Source organism: Dromaius novaehollandiae, chromosome 1, assembly GCF_036370855.1.
Source record: "Dromaius novaehollandiae isolate bDroNov1 chromosome 1, bDroNov1.hap1, whole genome shotgun sequence".
NCBI classification, from domain to species: domain Eukaryota; kingdom Metazoa; phylum Chordata; class Aves; order Casuariiformes; family Dromaiidae; genus Dromaius; species Dromaius novaehollandiae.
Genome location: NC_088098.1, coordinates 121,670,690 through 121,686,621, shown reverse-complemented (window position 1 = coordinate 121,686,621; position 15,932 = coordinate 121,670,690). Strand labels below are relative to the sequence as shown.

At 39.4% G+C, this 15,932-nt stretch overlaps 1 protein-coding gene across 1 annotated transcript; it reads right to left on the bottom strand.

Moving 5' to 3' along the window:
• Positions 1-355: 355 nt before the first annotated feature.
• On the bottom strand, positions 356-15,671 carry LOC112981976 (uncharacterized). Its single transcript, XM_026098022.2, has 13 exons — positions 15,470-15,671; positions 14,749-14,928; positions 13,604-13,858; positions 12,354-12,466; positions 11,800-12,019; positions 11,467-11,625; positions 11,063-11,161; positions 10,123-10,371; positions 7,393-7,476; positions 6,656-6,768; positions 4,207-4,405; positions 2,716-2,853; positions 356-1,162 (listed from the first exon to the last, which is right to left on the bottom strand). Exons 1-13 carry the CDS (start codon positions 15,594-15,596, stop codon positions 1,137-1,139), a joined length of 1,962 nt encoding a protein of 653 aa, XP_025953807.2. The 5' UTR covers positions 15,597-15,671; the 3' UTR covers positions 356-1,136.
• Positions 15,672-15,932: the final 261 nt, after the last annotated feature.

Genomic DNA, 15,932 nt, shown 5'->3' with positions numbered 1-15,932 from the left:
AAGCCTGACTGAATGCTACTTGAAACCGAGGAAGTGAGCCTCTTTGGAAAGAGAAATCGTGGCTACTCTGGGTCTCATTTTCAGAGAGTTCCCAGGGTCTAGACACCACAGTATGGCTGTAGAGGGATTTTTTATTGCAATAAGGGAAATAATAAGGCAATATCTATTAGATTTAGTTTTTCTTGCTTAATCTAGCCCAAAGAAATCGTGCCTCTGTTGAATAACATACTGGACCAACGTTACCTCTGTTATTGATAGCACTGGCTGCCCCTCCCTTCCTGCAAGTAGAACAGACTGCAAATTACATGGCAAAATAAAAACAACAGATGCCTTAGGAATGCAAAATTGTAAAAATAGAGATTTTATTTGTAAAACTTTTTTTGAAAAAGATCATTTGAAATAGCACTTTTATTCAGCAAGTTTAAAGATATTTTGTATGAACAAGTCCCAGAATTCTGTAGTAGAACCCTGCTGTACCTGATCTTTAGTCCAACATTATTTCCAAGGACATAATAAGAGTTTAATAACAATGGGAATTTGCTATTCAAAGCAACCCCCCCAAAAAGCAAGCAAGCAATATTAACATCAGCAAGAGCACTCATTTGCATTTTCAACACACAGCTCACCAGAGAATTTATATTTACTGACAGAATGCATCATCAAATGACTGCTCACAGAAAATACAGCTCCAAAGCACATTATGTTTAAAATCCAGATCAAACAGTTGTAACAAATATTAATCACACTGAATTTCCTTCAGTGAAGTGGGCCATGACTCCAAAGCCCAGACCTGCACAGAGGGACAGCCAAGCAGATACTGCACTGAAGGAAAGGCAGAATGATTCATGCAACAGCCCTCTTTCATTGGTCCCTGCAAAAAAAAATTCCAGCCAGGAGCATAAATCACCAGCACAACTATTTGCATTCAGATGCTCTGAACACTCATACAGCCTTCCCTTCTCAACTGGCGCAGCTCATCAGCCCTGCATGGTAATACCGCTGCTAAGCTCAGGACAGAGGAGTAAGGCTGGGTGCGACCTCCCTCACCAGGGTGATGATACAGCCTGAACCAAGTCAGCCTATGTGCGGTGAGGCCAGTGACTGGATGGGTTCACCTTTCAGCTTAACCAAGGTCTTCAGCAGGGTTCCTCTAGAAGCTGCACTGTAGCACAGGAGAGGAGGTGTGTGTGTATATATATTTTAAAAAAAACAACAAACACACAAACAACAACAACACTGGCCACACCCAGAGGACAGCAGAGTAGTTTGTGCTCCACCACTGTGCTGAGGTCTTTTGTCTGCTGATGTCCCACATCAGCAGGTGTGATGCTATAGTTCTGGATCCTTGCTCTAACCCATGCTGACTAAACATAGTGTAATCCTCAAAGACAAAGGGCCCAGGTAGTTCAAGAGGCATGAGCCAGGGCCTCAGGATATTCAGTACCCCAACATGAAAGCTGGGCACTGGCACACAGACAAGACACACAGATGCAAGGAGAACTGGTTTGAGATGAGATACATAAATCCTAATAAAAATATGTACAGCAATATACTACCATTTATTATTTGTTCAACAATGCACCCCAAACAGAAAAGTACACCACAGGAAAAATAGACTGTAACTTCACTGGGATTTCAACTAAGAGTAGTGAAAGCAGATGAAAGCCATTTCTTTTCATTGCTGTAAAAAACAAAGCCTAGTCCAATACCACAGGATCCTTCATGTTGATTTCAGTGGATTCCACATTGGCCTTATCAAGAAGAAGGTAGAAATGACATTATATGACACACCCTTGCTTAGCCATTTTTGACAAGCAAAAATAGATGTGTAAAACCACTCCATCCTCCATGCCAAATTAACCATTCACCTCCCCTCTCAGATCTTTTTGTAGCATGTTAAGGCTATGTAACTACTGATTTCTTATTAAATCACATCCATACCTAGCATGATATACATTTGCCACACAAAAAGCATTTGTTTCTTCATGGTCCAGCAACTAACCTTGAACTCTAAAGCATTCAGATCAATTTCCTGCTCCACCAAAGACTGGTAGAACAAGTCCCTGTAGCCCAGACCCATCCCATTTCCCTTTAGGCTCCTGTCCAAGCTGCAGGTGCTAGAACACTAGTTGCCATGAGTTCATTCTGTTGTCAGGGAAGAGAAAGAGGCTCCCTCAAATGGGAATTCAAATCTCAGGTGAGGTGAATCACCTTTGGCTAAGTAAATAAAGCTCAACACAATGAATGTGGGCTCAGATGTATAGTCAGATCACCTGCTATAGATGCTAAGCTCAGTCACCCTGATTGCTCTGTCATCTGCATTTAAGAGAGCAATGAGTGATTCAAAGCCTGCCTCTCTTTATAGTCAATGAATAGGATTCATTGCAACACCTATAGTGGATAATCTGAATAGAAGTTTCTGTGTCTTAGTTTCCCACTTCCACAATGGGGAAAATCCCCGTCACATATCTGAAGGTAATGTCCTAAGGATCATTCATTAGAGGTTGTAGGTATTCAAGAATTCAGTGATGGACATTGGGAAGGAGAGTGTAGAGTTGTCTTAGGTTAACAAAAACAATTAACATAGAATTTTAAAACAGAATTATAATATAAGCCATCAGTCTGTCTTATATATTTAGGGTGTGAAGAAAAACTAATATAAGTGCTTGTAAACAAAATTTCCCAGGAGTCCATTAGATTCAACCAAGTATTTACCCGAGCTTTTCTTCATGTAAATGTAGGCCAATGTTATCAGAAAAAGTAGCACTAATGCAACTCCAAGTAAAACTCCAAGGACAATCACTGCTACTTTCCAGGCACGACTTTCTCCAGGTGATGATTGAGCAGACAGTGCTGGAAATTTAAAGCATATTTTAGAAATGTTAGCTAGAAACAACTAATTGTAAAGTAGGCATAAGAAAGCTTGGAGTCCTGAGTGACAGCTGCATTTCACTTTCTGACAGCAGATGTTTTGAAATTTCTGAACAATGTTTAAAATGTTTTTGTATGTAGTAAAAATTGTCAGCTAGGAAATTTTATGGCCCTCTTTCTGTTTCTGAAGGTCCTTGAGACCTGTGGGTGACATCTGCAATCAGCAGCCCAGAGGATTTGCTCCCTGGAAGGCTTCTGGAAGGGTCTGAGAGGAAAGAGCTCCTGGCTGCACCTCCACAGTCGCTCCAAGGTGTGAAAAAGGGGGTGCAAAATGGAGCTGTAGATAATTTAACCCTCCTAGTCCAAGATATACATGCAAAAGCAATTCTGTAAAATTAATTGTGGCCTAGCCTGCCAGCCACAATCATGCCTGCCCATGAGCAGTTCACTGAAACCAAAATCTTCAAATTAACAGGCCAAATTCCTAACAGGCTGAATTCAGAAAGCTTGCTGGCTGCCAGCTGAAGGCAATCTAAGGCCTATAGAACCATATGTAAGATTATCTCATCTCTGTGGTAAAGATGCATGTAATAATGGTGGAAGGGCACACAGAATAAATTATATTTCTAGCCAGCATTTCACAAAGGAAGGTTATTGACTGGGGCAGAAGGAGCACCTATTTTGCATGAAAACGCCCCAACTTATAACTGCTCAAGGCAATAAGCGTGTTACCAGTACGGCAAGCCTAGCAGATACTTTATTTTGCATGAATATCCTTCTGCACACGTTCTGCTTTCCCTCTGTGCCTCTCAACAGCTCTGCACTACATGCTAGTGCTAAAGTACTACATGCACTAAAGCCATGCTGCCACTGGCCAGGGAAGCAGCGGCCAAAGGTTTTTGAGGGTTGTCCAGCAAAGGAGATGAACCCTGCCATCACATCTGTGCCCAGGCAGCAGTATTGCAGATGCCACTACAGAAGAAATATGGAGCCTTCCCACTATCTTCTCCACTAAAAGCCTGCCTTAGGATCAGCGTGGATGGTTCAAAGACAAAGGACACTACAGCGAGAAGCTCACCTAGCTGTCCTTCTAGGTGAACAAACCCATCCTTTGAGCCTTGGATCCTGGAAAGGTATGTGATGTGGCTCTTTAAAATAGACCAGCAATCTACATGATAGCTGGAATATGCTTTCTGTGAATGTTGTTTGAAAAGCTTATGTGAAAGACTAGAATCTCTTAAAACAAAGAAGTTGATTTATCAGCTTTTGTGTAGAGCAGATTTGACCCTTTTAAATCCCACATCATCACAAATAAGCTGTTTTAACATCACTTACATTGTACAGTTACTTCAGTTTGGTTGCCAAACTTGCTTTTTAATATGTCACTTAAGTATGCTTGCAGAATGTTCACATCAAGGAACTCTTGTTTTTGCAGTAGAAAAACAAAATAGGCAATCACGCTCCCGGGTCTGAATCCAAGCATCACAATGTCAAAGTGGTCATCTTCTAGTTTCATCTGCATCTGTCTAACAACCTGTATGAATGGAAATTGACATTTGTTCCATTGCGTCAGTTAAGAGGCAGAGCAAGAACTATGGTGTACCCACACCAGGACATGGATTTTCTGTACTCATCATTCTTTCAGGACAATCTCTTCAGAATAACAACTAATTGAATAATGACAGTAATTTTTGTCTCTAGCACAAAACTACTTACTGAAGGAAGATTCCGGGGCAATGTACGGTCTATGACTGAAAATATGAAATCAAAGTTTGACTTCCAAAGCAGTAATCTATTTAGCCAGCTATCAATGAATAATTCATAGAAATTGGTTATCCTCCTCCACTCTCTATAAACCCACATGGGACCCCAACTGCACACAAATTGGTATCTCCAAAGTGCACATAAAATTTCTAAGCTTGTCTTTAGTGTCTCCTAGGTTTGTTTTTTTTTTTTTTTTTTTTTTTTTAAGATGTACAACTAAACTTCCAGCATGGTCATGCACATGTTACTAGGGCAGAACCTGACATTAGAGATTTAGAACAGACAAAATGGTGATAATCTGATGATAACAACAAAGTCATGACATTACAGAATAAGTGTGCAAAGAGAGACAAGCATCTGATTTGTCTCTCAATCATTCTGGCATAAAGTAAGTATAATTCCATTGTGCTGATTAGAATGATTTCAGGTTTACACTGATGTCTCTGTAAGAACAATCTTGCTCAGTGCTTTCACGTGGCTAGAAGACAAGAACAGGCAGCCCCTTCCTTCTAAATAACACCAGTTGAAACTTTTATGTCAGGACTGATTTTGATAGAAAATTAGCTAATTGATTCAACCTATTAAGGAAAAAAAAAAAAAGTATCTTCTTGCTGTGGAAAAATGTGATACTTTACCAGAAAAAAAAGTCTAAAAGATTACTGTTTTTCATACATGTTGGTGGTAGGACCCCTGCTCTGAATCATTGCTCAGTTGTCTACCTCCAGTTTTCTCTATGGGCTAATCTCCCAGCCCAAACTACATGTCCCATGAAGCTCTCTGGCCAGGGACTTCAATAAAGCTTTCCTTTCCCTCACCATGATGTGGTACTTTATGGGAGAGCACATTATGAGTGCTCCAAACAGGGAACCTGGCATATACAGGCAAAAGGGTAAAATATCAAAACTTCAGCTGTATTGTGGTAGTACTGTGGGATTTAAAAAAATAGTTCAGTATTCAAATTGTATAAAAAAATCCAACACGCAAACTGACTACATTTTCAGTTATGTTGGTACAGTTTCTCCTCAGTTTTGTGAGCTTTTAGACAACAGTATCATAATAGTCACTCTGGCATGCTGCATAGGGCATGAGTGAAAGCTTATAAAAAGCAGTGAAGAGGTTCCTACTGCATTCAGCCAAGTTTAGAGGAAACCTTTTAAATGCACTAAAGTGAGTTTTCTATCCATGAAGTAGAGAAGCTAACAGTAATAAGACAGGGTTACATCTCAGCTGACATTGTGGGAACAAATTAATTACTGCTCATGAAATCCATGGAGATTTTGGCTAAAAGGTATGATAATCATGCTAACAAATGATTTTCACTTTTGGTTATTTAAAAGCAGCCTACACCAGTCTAGTTTTGCTTCTCTAACTGCCTCAGGCATACCAGTATTCCTGAGAGGTGTGTAAATTATTAGTCCTTTTCCTTAACATTCTGTTGAAGGCAGCCGAGTTGCAGACTGCTGCTTCTCCATGTCAGCTATATTAGGCTCCTCACTCCTGTTTCTGAACTTCCGTTTTCTGTCCTCATTCCCTCCCCGATACGGTCCCCTTCGTACCTCCTTCATTCCAATAACCACTACCACAAAGCAAATTCACAATAACCTGAAGTAACAGTACCCATTTGTAAAGTCCCTTATCTCCGGGTATGTGTTGAAATGCTATTTTAGAGTATTAGTCTTTTTCCTTCTCCACAGGCATCTGTTTAGCAAGGTGGGAGAAAATAAACAGAATGGGATATTTCCTATATTTATAAAAGGGATTTTTAAAGTACTTCTTGCTAAATATTTTACATTGGAGGACTGGATGGGAACATACTCCACTTCACTAGACAATGTGCTTTCACTCCCTCTGTCATGGCAGTTCTTGTTGAGCAAGTGCTTCATATACTGTTTTATCAAGGAGGCATTTTCTTTTTCTCCTACCTAATTTTGATTTAACTATGAGTCTAAGTGATTGATGTTGCTAATCACAAGAATTTTCTTAGTCCATGCATGATGGCAAAGGAGTTACAACAACTTACCTCTGTTTTGATACTTTCAGACATTGTCTTGTAGTCTTCACTATCAGAGTTATAAAGCATATGATTAAACATCTGGGTTTTTAAAAAAACACTGCAGGCAAATGCTTGGTAATCTGGAAAAAAAAAAAAAGAAGAAAGAAAAGGTGAATCCCAGGACATCACTCCACAATTGCTTTTCGGACTTTGTTATCTTGTGCTATTAGCTTATAATGCTAATTGATAAAAACAGAAACTAATCAAATAAGAAAGAAGTGTATCACATGTGTGTGTCTAATGCACTGGCTTCTGATCCTTCAGAGATGAATCCTCTTCCTCTCCAAGCTTGTCCCCCATCACCATCTTCACAACTTGTTAATCATTCCTATATTATTCAAGGTACATCCTACTCCTTAATTCAACAGCTGTTCTCCCCCTGATTTCAGCAGAAGCAAGATCAGTCTATTAGATCCTGCAAGATATTGAACATGTTTAAGTCCTCCTGAGTAAGTGGATAAGCCCTAAGCCAAAAGTATATTTTACATAGAAAAGTCCAGTCTAAAAATAATGCTAGAAGCTGATGCTGAAGTTTGATGGAGGCAATTTCCTTGCCTTATGGCTGAGGAAGTGCAGACTTCATATGCTATCTATCTGAATTGACATAATAAACTCGATGACAAAATACTCATGGAAGATGCTATATTGTGAAATGATACCCCGTAGATATGAATAAGTACATTTTAAAATGCTAGAAATCTTACTTGAGCATACAGTATGTTTTAAGTCAGTACAGCCACGATTTTGTGGTGTGCAAAACTCAGTTCCACTGAAACAGGAAGCAGGATCTGTAAAATAAATAAAAATCAAGATAATTGCCCCCCTGTGCATTGATGGTTGTTACAAGTAAGAAAATGATGTGGTGAAAAACCTTCTCTGCACTCAACCTAGTGCATCATACCTCTAAACTGAAATAGGTGAAAGGTTTATTCATAATCAAGGCATCATCTAAATAGCATGCTGTTTCACCCTGTGAGAGCTTAGAACTGCAGGCTGTAAAAATGGAGTACCTCAGAAGAAAGGCAGGTGGTGGGTGTGTAGGTAGTATTTGAGCACTTTAATGAGATTATGTTCAGAACTCTGATCGCCTATCAGGGTAAAGGATACAGGTTGTGCTGTACGTGCTTGTGCAACTAAGGCAACCTGTAGGTATAGTTTTCAGAAGTAAAAATCAGCTGCAATTTCATTTGAAAACCATATGTATCAGGAAGGCTCAAACTGTCGGTATGCTTGTCTAGACTGGCTTATCTGAATTACTTTAAATAGATCAAAACAGTAGTAAAGGGTGGTACTGGAGTTTTTATATGGCTAGCTCACTGGGTGCAACATTAGCTTCCCTCACAAAATTGAGCACAGTATTTAACTCAAAGTGAAATCCAAATGACTTGGCCTTTATTGCTCTTCTTAATTAGCTCACAAACACTTTTCTTGTACAGCAGACAGACTTCAGACTACAAAAGTTTTTTTTTGTTTGTTTGGGTTTTTTTTAGAAAATAAGGGAACTAATAAATAAAAGCCACTGGACTGAAGTACTGAAAGATTTGAATGGAAATGATTATGAGAATTCCTTGACCCTGTGGTTCTAAAGCTTAAGCCAGAGGGAAAGTCTGTAAAAAGGAACCCCAAATTTAACTGCTAGAATAATTACCCTAGAAAGATTTTGAGAATAATCAGACAGTCCTTTAGGGAACAGAAAACTTGCTTGCAACAAAGACAGTTACATATTAGAGGTCAAGAAATGATGGAAGAAAGTAACAATTGCCAGAAGTCAAGACAAATAATCATTTCAAAGGAAATTAAAAGAAATCATGAAAAGTTCCTCAGCCACTGAGAAAATATGATAAAAGGCGATACAGCTTTATCGAAAGTGTATCATGCCAGATTAACCTAGTACCTTCCTTTGACTGACTGATTAACTTTAAGATCTCTTCAGATGATAGAAAAGCAGTATTATACAGTGCCAAGTGGCATCTTTTAGTGTGAAAAGACATGGCTATAGGAGTTGGCTGACAGGGCGATAGCAATAGGTTGCACTGAAAGAAGAAGCCCTACGCTAAGAAAATGTTACAAGTGGTGTTCCCTGAGAATCGGTCTGGGCATAGAACTTGTTCAACATTTTCATTATAGACCTTGCCGCAGAATGCAGGAGTGTTCTCATAAAATGTGCTGATGACACAAAGTTAGCAGTTAGCAAAGGGGAAAACTGGGATATCTTCCAGAAAGAATCAGATGAAACTAAAGACTGGAGCAACAGCACTGGGGTGACTTTCTTTGGTACAAAATGAAAAAGTTGTGTATTTTGGGACTGATAATAATAGAAATGTCTTCTCTAACCTGGACCAGAAGCACTGAAGAGAAAAGGACTTTAGGGCCTGAGTTTATCACAGCTGTGTTGCAGCTGTAAAAAAAAGCTTGTGTCATCCTAGGATGTGTCATTCAATACATTTCCAGTAGAGACAGGAATATTTGTAAAGGCACTAGTATAACCTTGCCTGGAAGGCTGTGTGCAATCCTGGTTGCCCACATTCAAGGAAGGCGATCTCTAATTGGAAGTTGTGAAGAGAAGAGTGGCAGGGGTCACCCAGGAAAAGAAGAATTTCTCTTAGAAAAGGAAGCTAGAAAAGCATGGCTTGTCTAATCTAGCAAACAAATGAAATTATGCCAGGGAGGGGAGCACAGAAAAAGAGAAAAGGAAGAGAGTAATATTTAAGCCAGAGGGCAATGCTGGCACAAAAGCAAACGGACATGCATTAGCTGTGGATACTTTTAGGCTGGCAATTAGATAATGTTTCAGAATGTTTTCAGGAAAACAGACTTCTCAACTAAGAAGGTCCTTTTAAGTGTCCTGGATGCTAAAATGCTGGACCCAGATTATCTGTGCAGTACCTAAATGACTCAAAAGGAAGGCAATGTCATCTGGAAGGCCCTGTACATCATGAAAAATTTAATGAAAAGAATCAGGCTAAGGGAAAGGGTGTAAGCATGCAGGAGTGAATTTTTCCAAAAAATGCTTTCCATGTATATCTGAAATTTTAGGAAAAAAAATATAACGTATTTTCTACTTTTTATGATGTAGTGCAGTGCTATAATTAAAGTTTATCATAATGTCTGTATTACTGCCCACATTGACAAATAATGTACAACCTAAACTTTGCTTTACCAGAATATTTAGTGTTAAATTTGTAACCAAAACATCCTAACCTTTGCACAAAATTATCTGGTTCAACAATACAGTATGTTCAGAAATTTTACAGAATAAGCACTTCCTCTTGCAAACTCCTGTTTAATCCAAATAGTCCCTTACAAGTGAAGGGGATGAGTCGGATAAAGAAAGATGACTTACAGGACTAATAGTCTCTGAAACCAGACTTATATCTTACAATAAAAAGACTTTCTGAAAGTATATTCATTACAAAGAAATGACAGGGAAATACCTGTTCGGACACTCACTGAAGTCCTGCTGTTCTCAGCACAAGATAATACTGCCACAGATATTGTGTATACATGACCGGGAAGCAGATGGTTAAACATAGTTTTTGTCTCATTTGTAGTGGTTTTATTGATCTCCCGGTTTCCATCCATGAGGGAAGCAATGTAGAGGCTGCCTCTCCTGCCACCCTCTAGGGTCCAGCCAAATTGTATTGCTTCCCCAGTCACATTCTGAACTTCAATGGACACTGGCACTGCAAAGAGAGAAAGTTGCTTGTAGCTGAGAGAAGTTAAGTTCACTTCTACAGTTCTACCCATTTAACATCAAAGGAAAAAAATACAACATAAGCAAATACAAATCTTTGAATTTTCTGAGGGCTGATTTCAGCCTTTCACCCCACTCTCCTGGAAAGGCAGAAAGAAACTCTGCCCTATGAATGCAAATCATACAATAGCATACAGCATTTGAAGGCTCCAAAATAGAAAGGGACATTCTCCTTGCTTCTATTTTTTTTCACTACAGGCAAGGCAGCTGCTCTGGTGATTATTAAAGATGGACTATTTGGCATGTGACTCAGACTGATATCTCAGGAGAACGGATTACTAAAACGCAGTCAGGAAACCCCAAGTTTAAAGCAGCAGATAGGCATTTTTAAAACTGTGCCTCATAATAACTTCAAGAAAAATCACCTATCACTCTAGTTTATCCCTGGAGGTAGGCACTTTTGCCCATGCAGGGATTTACCAAGGTGTAGAAACTGCCTTGTCTGGGATTTATATGATTATACGTCTTCAGTGCTTCTCTCAGGCTTCTCTTTCTGAAATTGTATCTGGAGATTTTGCTTCATAGCAGATGTCACTGGTGAACAAGAATATCTGTCCTGACTTTAATAAGAAATCTTGGATAGTTTGTATTCCAGTATTGAAAATTAAATATTTACTCACTGCAAGGTCGTGATCCAAATGCGGTAGTTAAAATGGAATTGGCTGTGGATCCTGTAAATCTAACTATTGCACTTTCTGGAGGGACTGTAGTCATGTGTTCTGTAAAAATAGCAATTTGGAGGTAGTGAATAGAATTATTTTTAAAAGTTTCACCAAGTTTATGCTATTTAATCACTTTTAAAAAAAAATTTCATAAATAACTTACAGAAAACTAGTTCAGAAATATACAGACATTTCTGGTCTAATTTGTTACCCATAATGCCCATTGTCACATAAAATCCAATCCATCAAAGGCCAATATAAGTAATCCTAATGAACTATTACCCCAGGGAAGGTCAGGGGAGGGAAAAGACCTTATATACAAATTTTTAAAGCTTAAGGGAATGATAGTATAAAGCAGTTACGTGAAGGTAGATTCTGCTTTTGTTGACAAACTCTCCCTGGAACTTGGAGACTGTTATCTGTGAATCCTTCTTTGCATTGACATGAATAACTTCCTCCTTCAGCAGTGCAGATGGCATGTTTGGAACAGTCATTTAATCCTGGCCAACAACTATTCCTTGCTACAGTGAAAGTAAACAGAACAGAAAAAGAACAACATTTTAATTCATCACTGGAAAAAGAGTTAAAGAGAATACTACTTGCAATTGCCTTACCCCACCTAAATCCTGTTTCACTGACCCCATCGGTGACAGATAAACTAATATTTAAATTCATAATGAAGCATGAAATCATACCTTCTATAAAAGTCTCTTTAAGATCAACTTTCAATGCTCTACTCATGTTAAAGGCATTCATAAAAGCATCTGAAATCTCTCTTTTTGTTATATTGTTGCCTACATCCAACACAATGTTGAAGTCCACAATCACGCTGCCATTCCTGAGGCTGTTAATTATAATATGCATTTTTCCTTCCTTTATTAATTTTAGGATATCCTTTGGCAGACGTTCTTCAATCTGTAAGGTAAAAAGTTTAAGTTGTTATTTTTTTTTCTCCTTTACCATCAAGCATTGTTAGAGCAGTATACCAGCCATAATTAATTTAGAAGCATCTTTCATAGAAGGAGAATCTGTTTACCTGCCAGAGAGAGTTTCATTTAGACCAGGGCCTCCAAGGACCACAACATAAATGAGAAATAATGCCTCAAAAATCACTGCTTTGGTTCCAATATTCACCCCATCTTTCCTAGCCACATTTCAGATTGTTTATGCCTGCATCCTTGTGATTATTTACATTAGAAAGAGCTCAAAAGAAAAATGAATTTTATTTTAAAAGTCCTAAGTAAAATACCTCCTTAATGAACTTAGTTTCAAACTCCTTAAATGCAGTACTCGATTTATTCTGGTATTCGGGTATGAAGTCTTCACTGATAATCCTAGTGGTTCCATTGAAGACTTCAGCAGCTGTGGGGATATTGAAGACAGAATAACCAGTCAAAGTATAGGTACTGTTTAAAAATGGTTCCCCAGCTAAGCACCTCTAAGGATAAGAGCAGGCCAGAGATGAAGGTACACAGGTTAACTCCCTGCACCACAGCTGGCCAAAACAAAACTCATAAATTCTCTGTACCACTGTATTCTGTACCACTGACCACTGTATTCCTCACCTTTTTCTTTATGTGTCTCTGAGGGCAGAGGACAAGCTGTTACATGACAGGAAGAGATGGACCACCATGCCCTTAGGATGTATGCCTCACAGCACGGCAGCTTTGAACACTACCCCTGCAAGAGGGGAGTCCTGCAGTGCATTGACTGTGAGGGCAGTTGAACATAGAAACAGGCTGCCTAGAGAGGTTGTGGAGCCTCCATCCTTGGAGATATTCCCAACTGGACACAGTCCTGGGCAGCCTGCTCTAGTTGACCCTGCTTGAGTGTGGGGGGGTTGGACCGGATGATCACCAGAGGACCCCAATTATTTTGTGATTCTGTGACTCTGCTCCTTCCAACATGTGGCTTCCTGTACCATGCATAGCTGCTCTTAGAATCACAGATCATGCTGGCCCATGGGGGTCACAGAGCAAGACTCCAGATATTTCAGTTGTGAACTCAACTACGCCAGTATTATCTTCCTATGAGCATCTACCATGCTGCAGCTGCTTACTGGAGAGGAAGTTGGGTGTTGCGGTCTGCAGCAGGAGCTGCAGGACTCCAGGCTTTCCTAGGGCTGTGGCTTTGAATCTGGTGGCTACCATGAAACAGGGGACTCAAAAGAGGGTACAACTTATATGTGAAGATGCAGGAGCAGGCAAGGCTTGGGAATTAAGGAATATGGAGCTGGGAGAGACTGACATGTGGAATGTGGTTCTAGTTCAGCAAGGTATTGAATTTAGAAGGAAGATAAGGGAAGCTACGGATCTCAGCCTCATGAAAAATTTGCAGACTGGCTTCCAGTAGCTGAAAGTTTGGCCTCCTTTTTCCTATTAATTTCAGGATATAGTTTATCCACATGTAAGAAGGTGTTCAATGAAAAAGGGTTTCATCTTCCAGCCATGTATGTGTTAACTTTGTAATAGAAAAAAGGAGAGCTTCCCGAGGAAATACCTGTCCGAACTGTCATCGAGGTACTGACATTTTTAGAGCAAGTTAAAACGTCCACGAATATTTGGAATTCATGATCAGGAAACAGATTTTGAAATGCAGTACTGGTTTCATTTATGCTTTTCTCCTCTGCCACTCTAGAGCCCCTCCACAGACGCACTGTGTAAGGACTGCCTCTTGTGCTACCTAGAGGTCTCCACTTCAATTGTATCATTGTGCTGGTCACATTCTCCAGCTCTATAGACAAAGTGATAGGAGCTAAAAAGGAAAAAGGAAACTCCTGTGAATAAGACATGTACTTACACAATCAATTTTGCATTGACACATTTCTTTTAGAGACACATAGACTGTAAGGAACAATTTAAGTCTCTGCGATGCTTCTGGATAAGTGTGAAAGACCAAATTCTACCTTATCGTGCGTGTGCATATCTCCCTTTGAATCCCATGAAAGCACTGTGCTCCAACTCAGGGTAGGAATAAAACCTTAGGTCTTGCCTTCAAACTATAAGATTACTATTTTGCTCTAAAAATGAAAATCATATCCCCAAAAATATCTTATATTTTTGATTTGTCCAGAATAGAAAAGAACTCTGTTCTCCTCTTTTCTTTCTTTACTTTGCTTTTATTCTCCCTCTATTACAAACTGAAGAGAGCTTCATTACTGCCTAGTCTTTGAAGTAGACAGGTAGCCACTTGGCAAACACCGTGCGTAAAGTAAGAAAGAATTATTGGAAAAAAATCCAAGAGCTGCCAGAGCTCAAAGACATGTCTGTGGAATTCTCCCAAGGACAGAACTGCCTCTAAAGCAGCAAGGGGAATTTCAGAATTGAACTTAACAGCCACACCTTCAGTATCTGGTAAGATTACTTCACCTATGCAACATATCTGTGCAACGTTTTACCTCTGTTGCACACTACTGTGAGCAAATGCAGAATATGCCACTGCAGATCAAAATGCAGAGTGCAGTCACAGTTCATGTGAAATGTTTGTTGGTGCACTGACCCACATTTCTGGCTTAAAGTCTGATTCTACTGGAGATATCTGTTCACAGATAAACTGTCCAGTGCAACCGACACGGCAGAATATTCTACTAAATATTATCAAACATTCTTACCTTTAAATTCAGGACTAAATATTAAAATACTCACAGCAAGTTCCTGGTAAAGATGCATGCACAGATGTGAATGAAATGGAACTATTAGTGGATACTGTAGATTTTCCTCTAAGGCTGGTTGTGTTATGTAAATCAGTGCTTGGAGAGATCACCATCATAGCAGAGATTCCTGTAGGTAGCTTTGGTTTAGAAGTCAAAAAAGGAGTAGTCATTTCTGTAAACAAATATGTGGTAAAATCATTGCTATAATCATATGTAAATATTGAAAAATATTTTTCTATATATTTTTAAAATATTGAAAAGTACAGCACATGAATATTGAAAAGAAATGAACAAACCAAAAAGAATGAATAAATACATAAAGAAAATGAATAAAATACTGATTAAAAGGTATAAAATAAAAGTTATGTAAAAAAGTAAAAATATATTTGGTGTGGTAATGAGGACATAAACCCAAAGAAACCACTGTTAAGAACTGAAATAAAATATGATACAATTCATTTTCCAGCAGTTAAAAATATTAGACAGTATAAAGCATTCCTGTAATAAAAATTTTTAAAACCTACTGCATTCAGCATACAACACCAAGAAAAAAAAATTCTTAAGAAAGATTTGTAATTAAAAGGATGCCTCTACAATTAATAACTATGCTATTAAAATACTTGAAGACCTCTGCAAAGAAAAAAAAAAGAAAACAAATTATAATATTAAAGCATTACAAAAAAATGTAATAAAAATGGAGTAAAACCCATTACCAGAAGGAAGAGAAGAAGAGGGAAAAGGAGAAGATAAAATATTCCTAGATGAGTCACTGGTAGAAGAAATAAAATCAGAAATTGAAGGGCTGAAAGTGGTGGTTACACCAAAAGATGTGGATGCCATTGGTCGGCAGGACGCGGTGGCCAAGCCCTGCTCAGTGCTGCCGGTGGGGCTGCTTTGCTGCCTGCTGGCAGGCGCGCTTGAGGAGCTGGGCACAGACGTGGGAGAGACGCTCCTTGCCGCAGAGCTGGGCTTGACAGACACGGAGCCAGCGCTGCCCCTGGGAAGGCCCGCGCCTGTCACAGTGGACTCGCGCCTCCTGGTTGCGAAGGAGGCGCTCGGTGCCTCGCTCCCCACAGACGCTCCGAGGGAGCTCGCTGTCACCGCTGCAAAGTGCCCTTCCGAGGTAGCGGGCACGGGCTCCGTCCACGCTTTTCCGCTCTCCGCCTCCGCCGTGGA

Excerpts from the sequence above, each read along its gene's own strand:
- LOC112981976 (XM_026098022.2), bottom strand. The coding sequence starts at position 15,596 with ATGGCATCCACATCTTTTGGTGTAACCACCACTTTCAGCCCTTCAATT. Across the intron at positions 12,020-12,353 it reads AAACTAAGTTCATTAAGGAG|ATTGAAGAACGTCTGCCAAA; the intron begins GTATTTTACTTA and ends TTTACCTTACAG. Across the intron at positions 6,769-7,392 it reads AAAACATACTGTATGCTCAA|ATTACCAAGCATTTGCCTGC; the intron begins GTAAGATTTCTA and ends TTTTTTTTCCAG.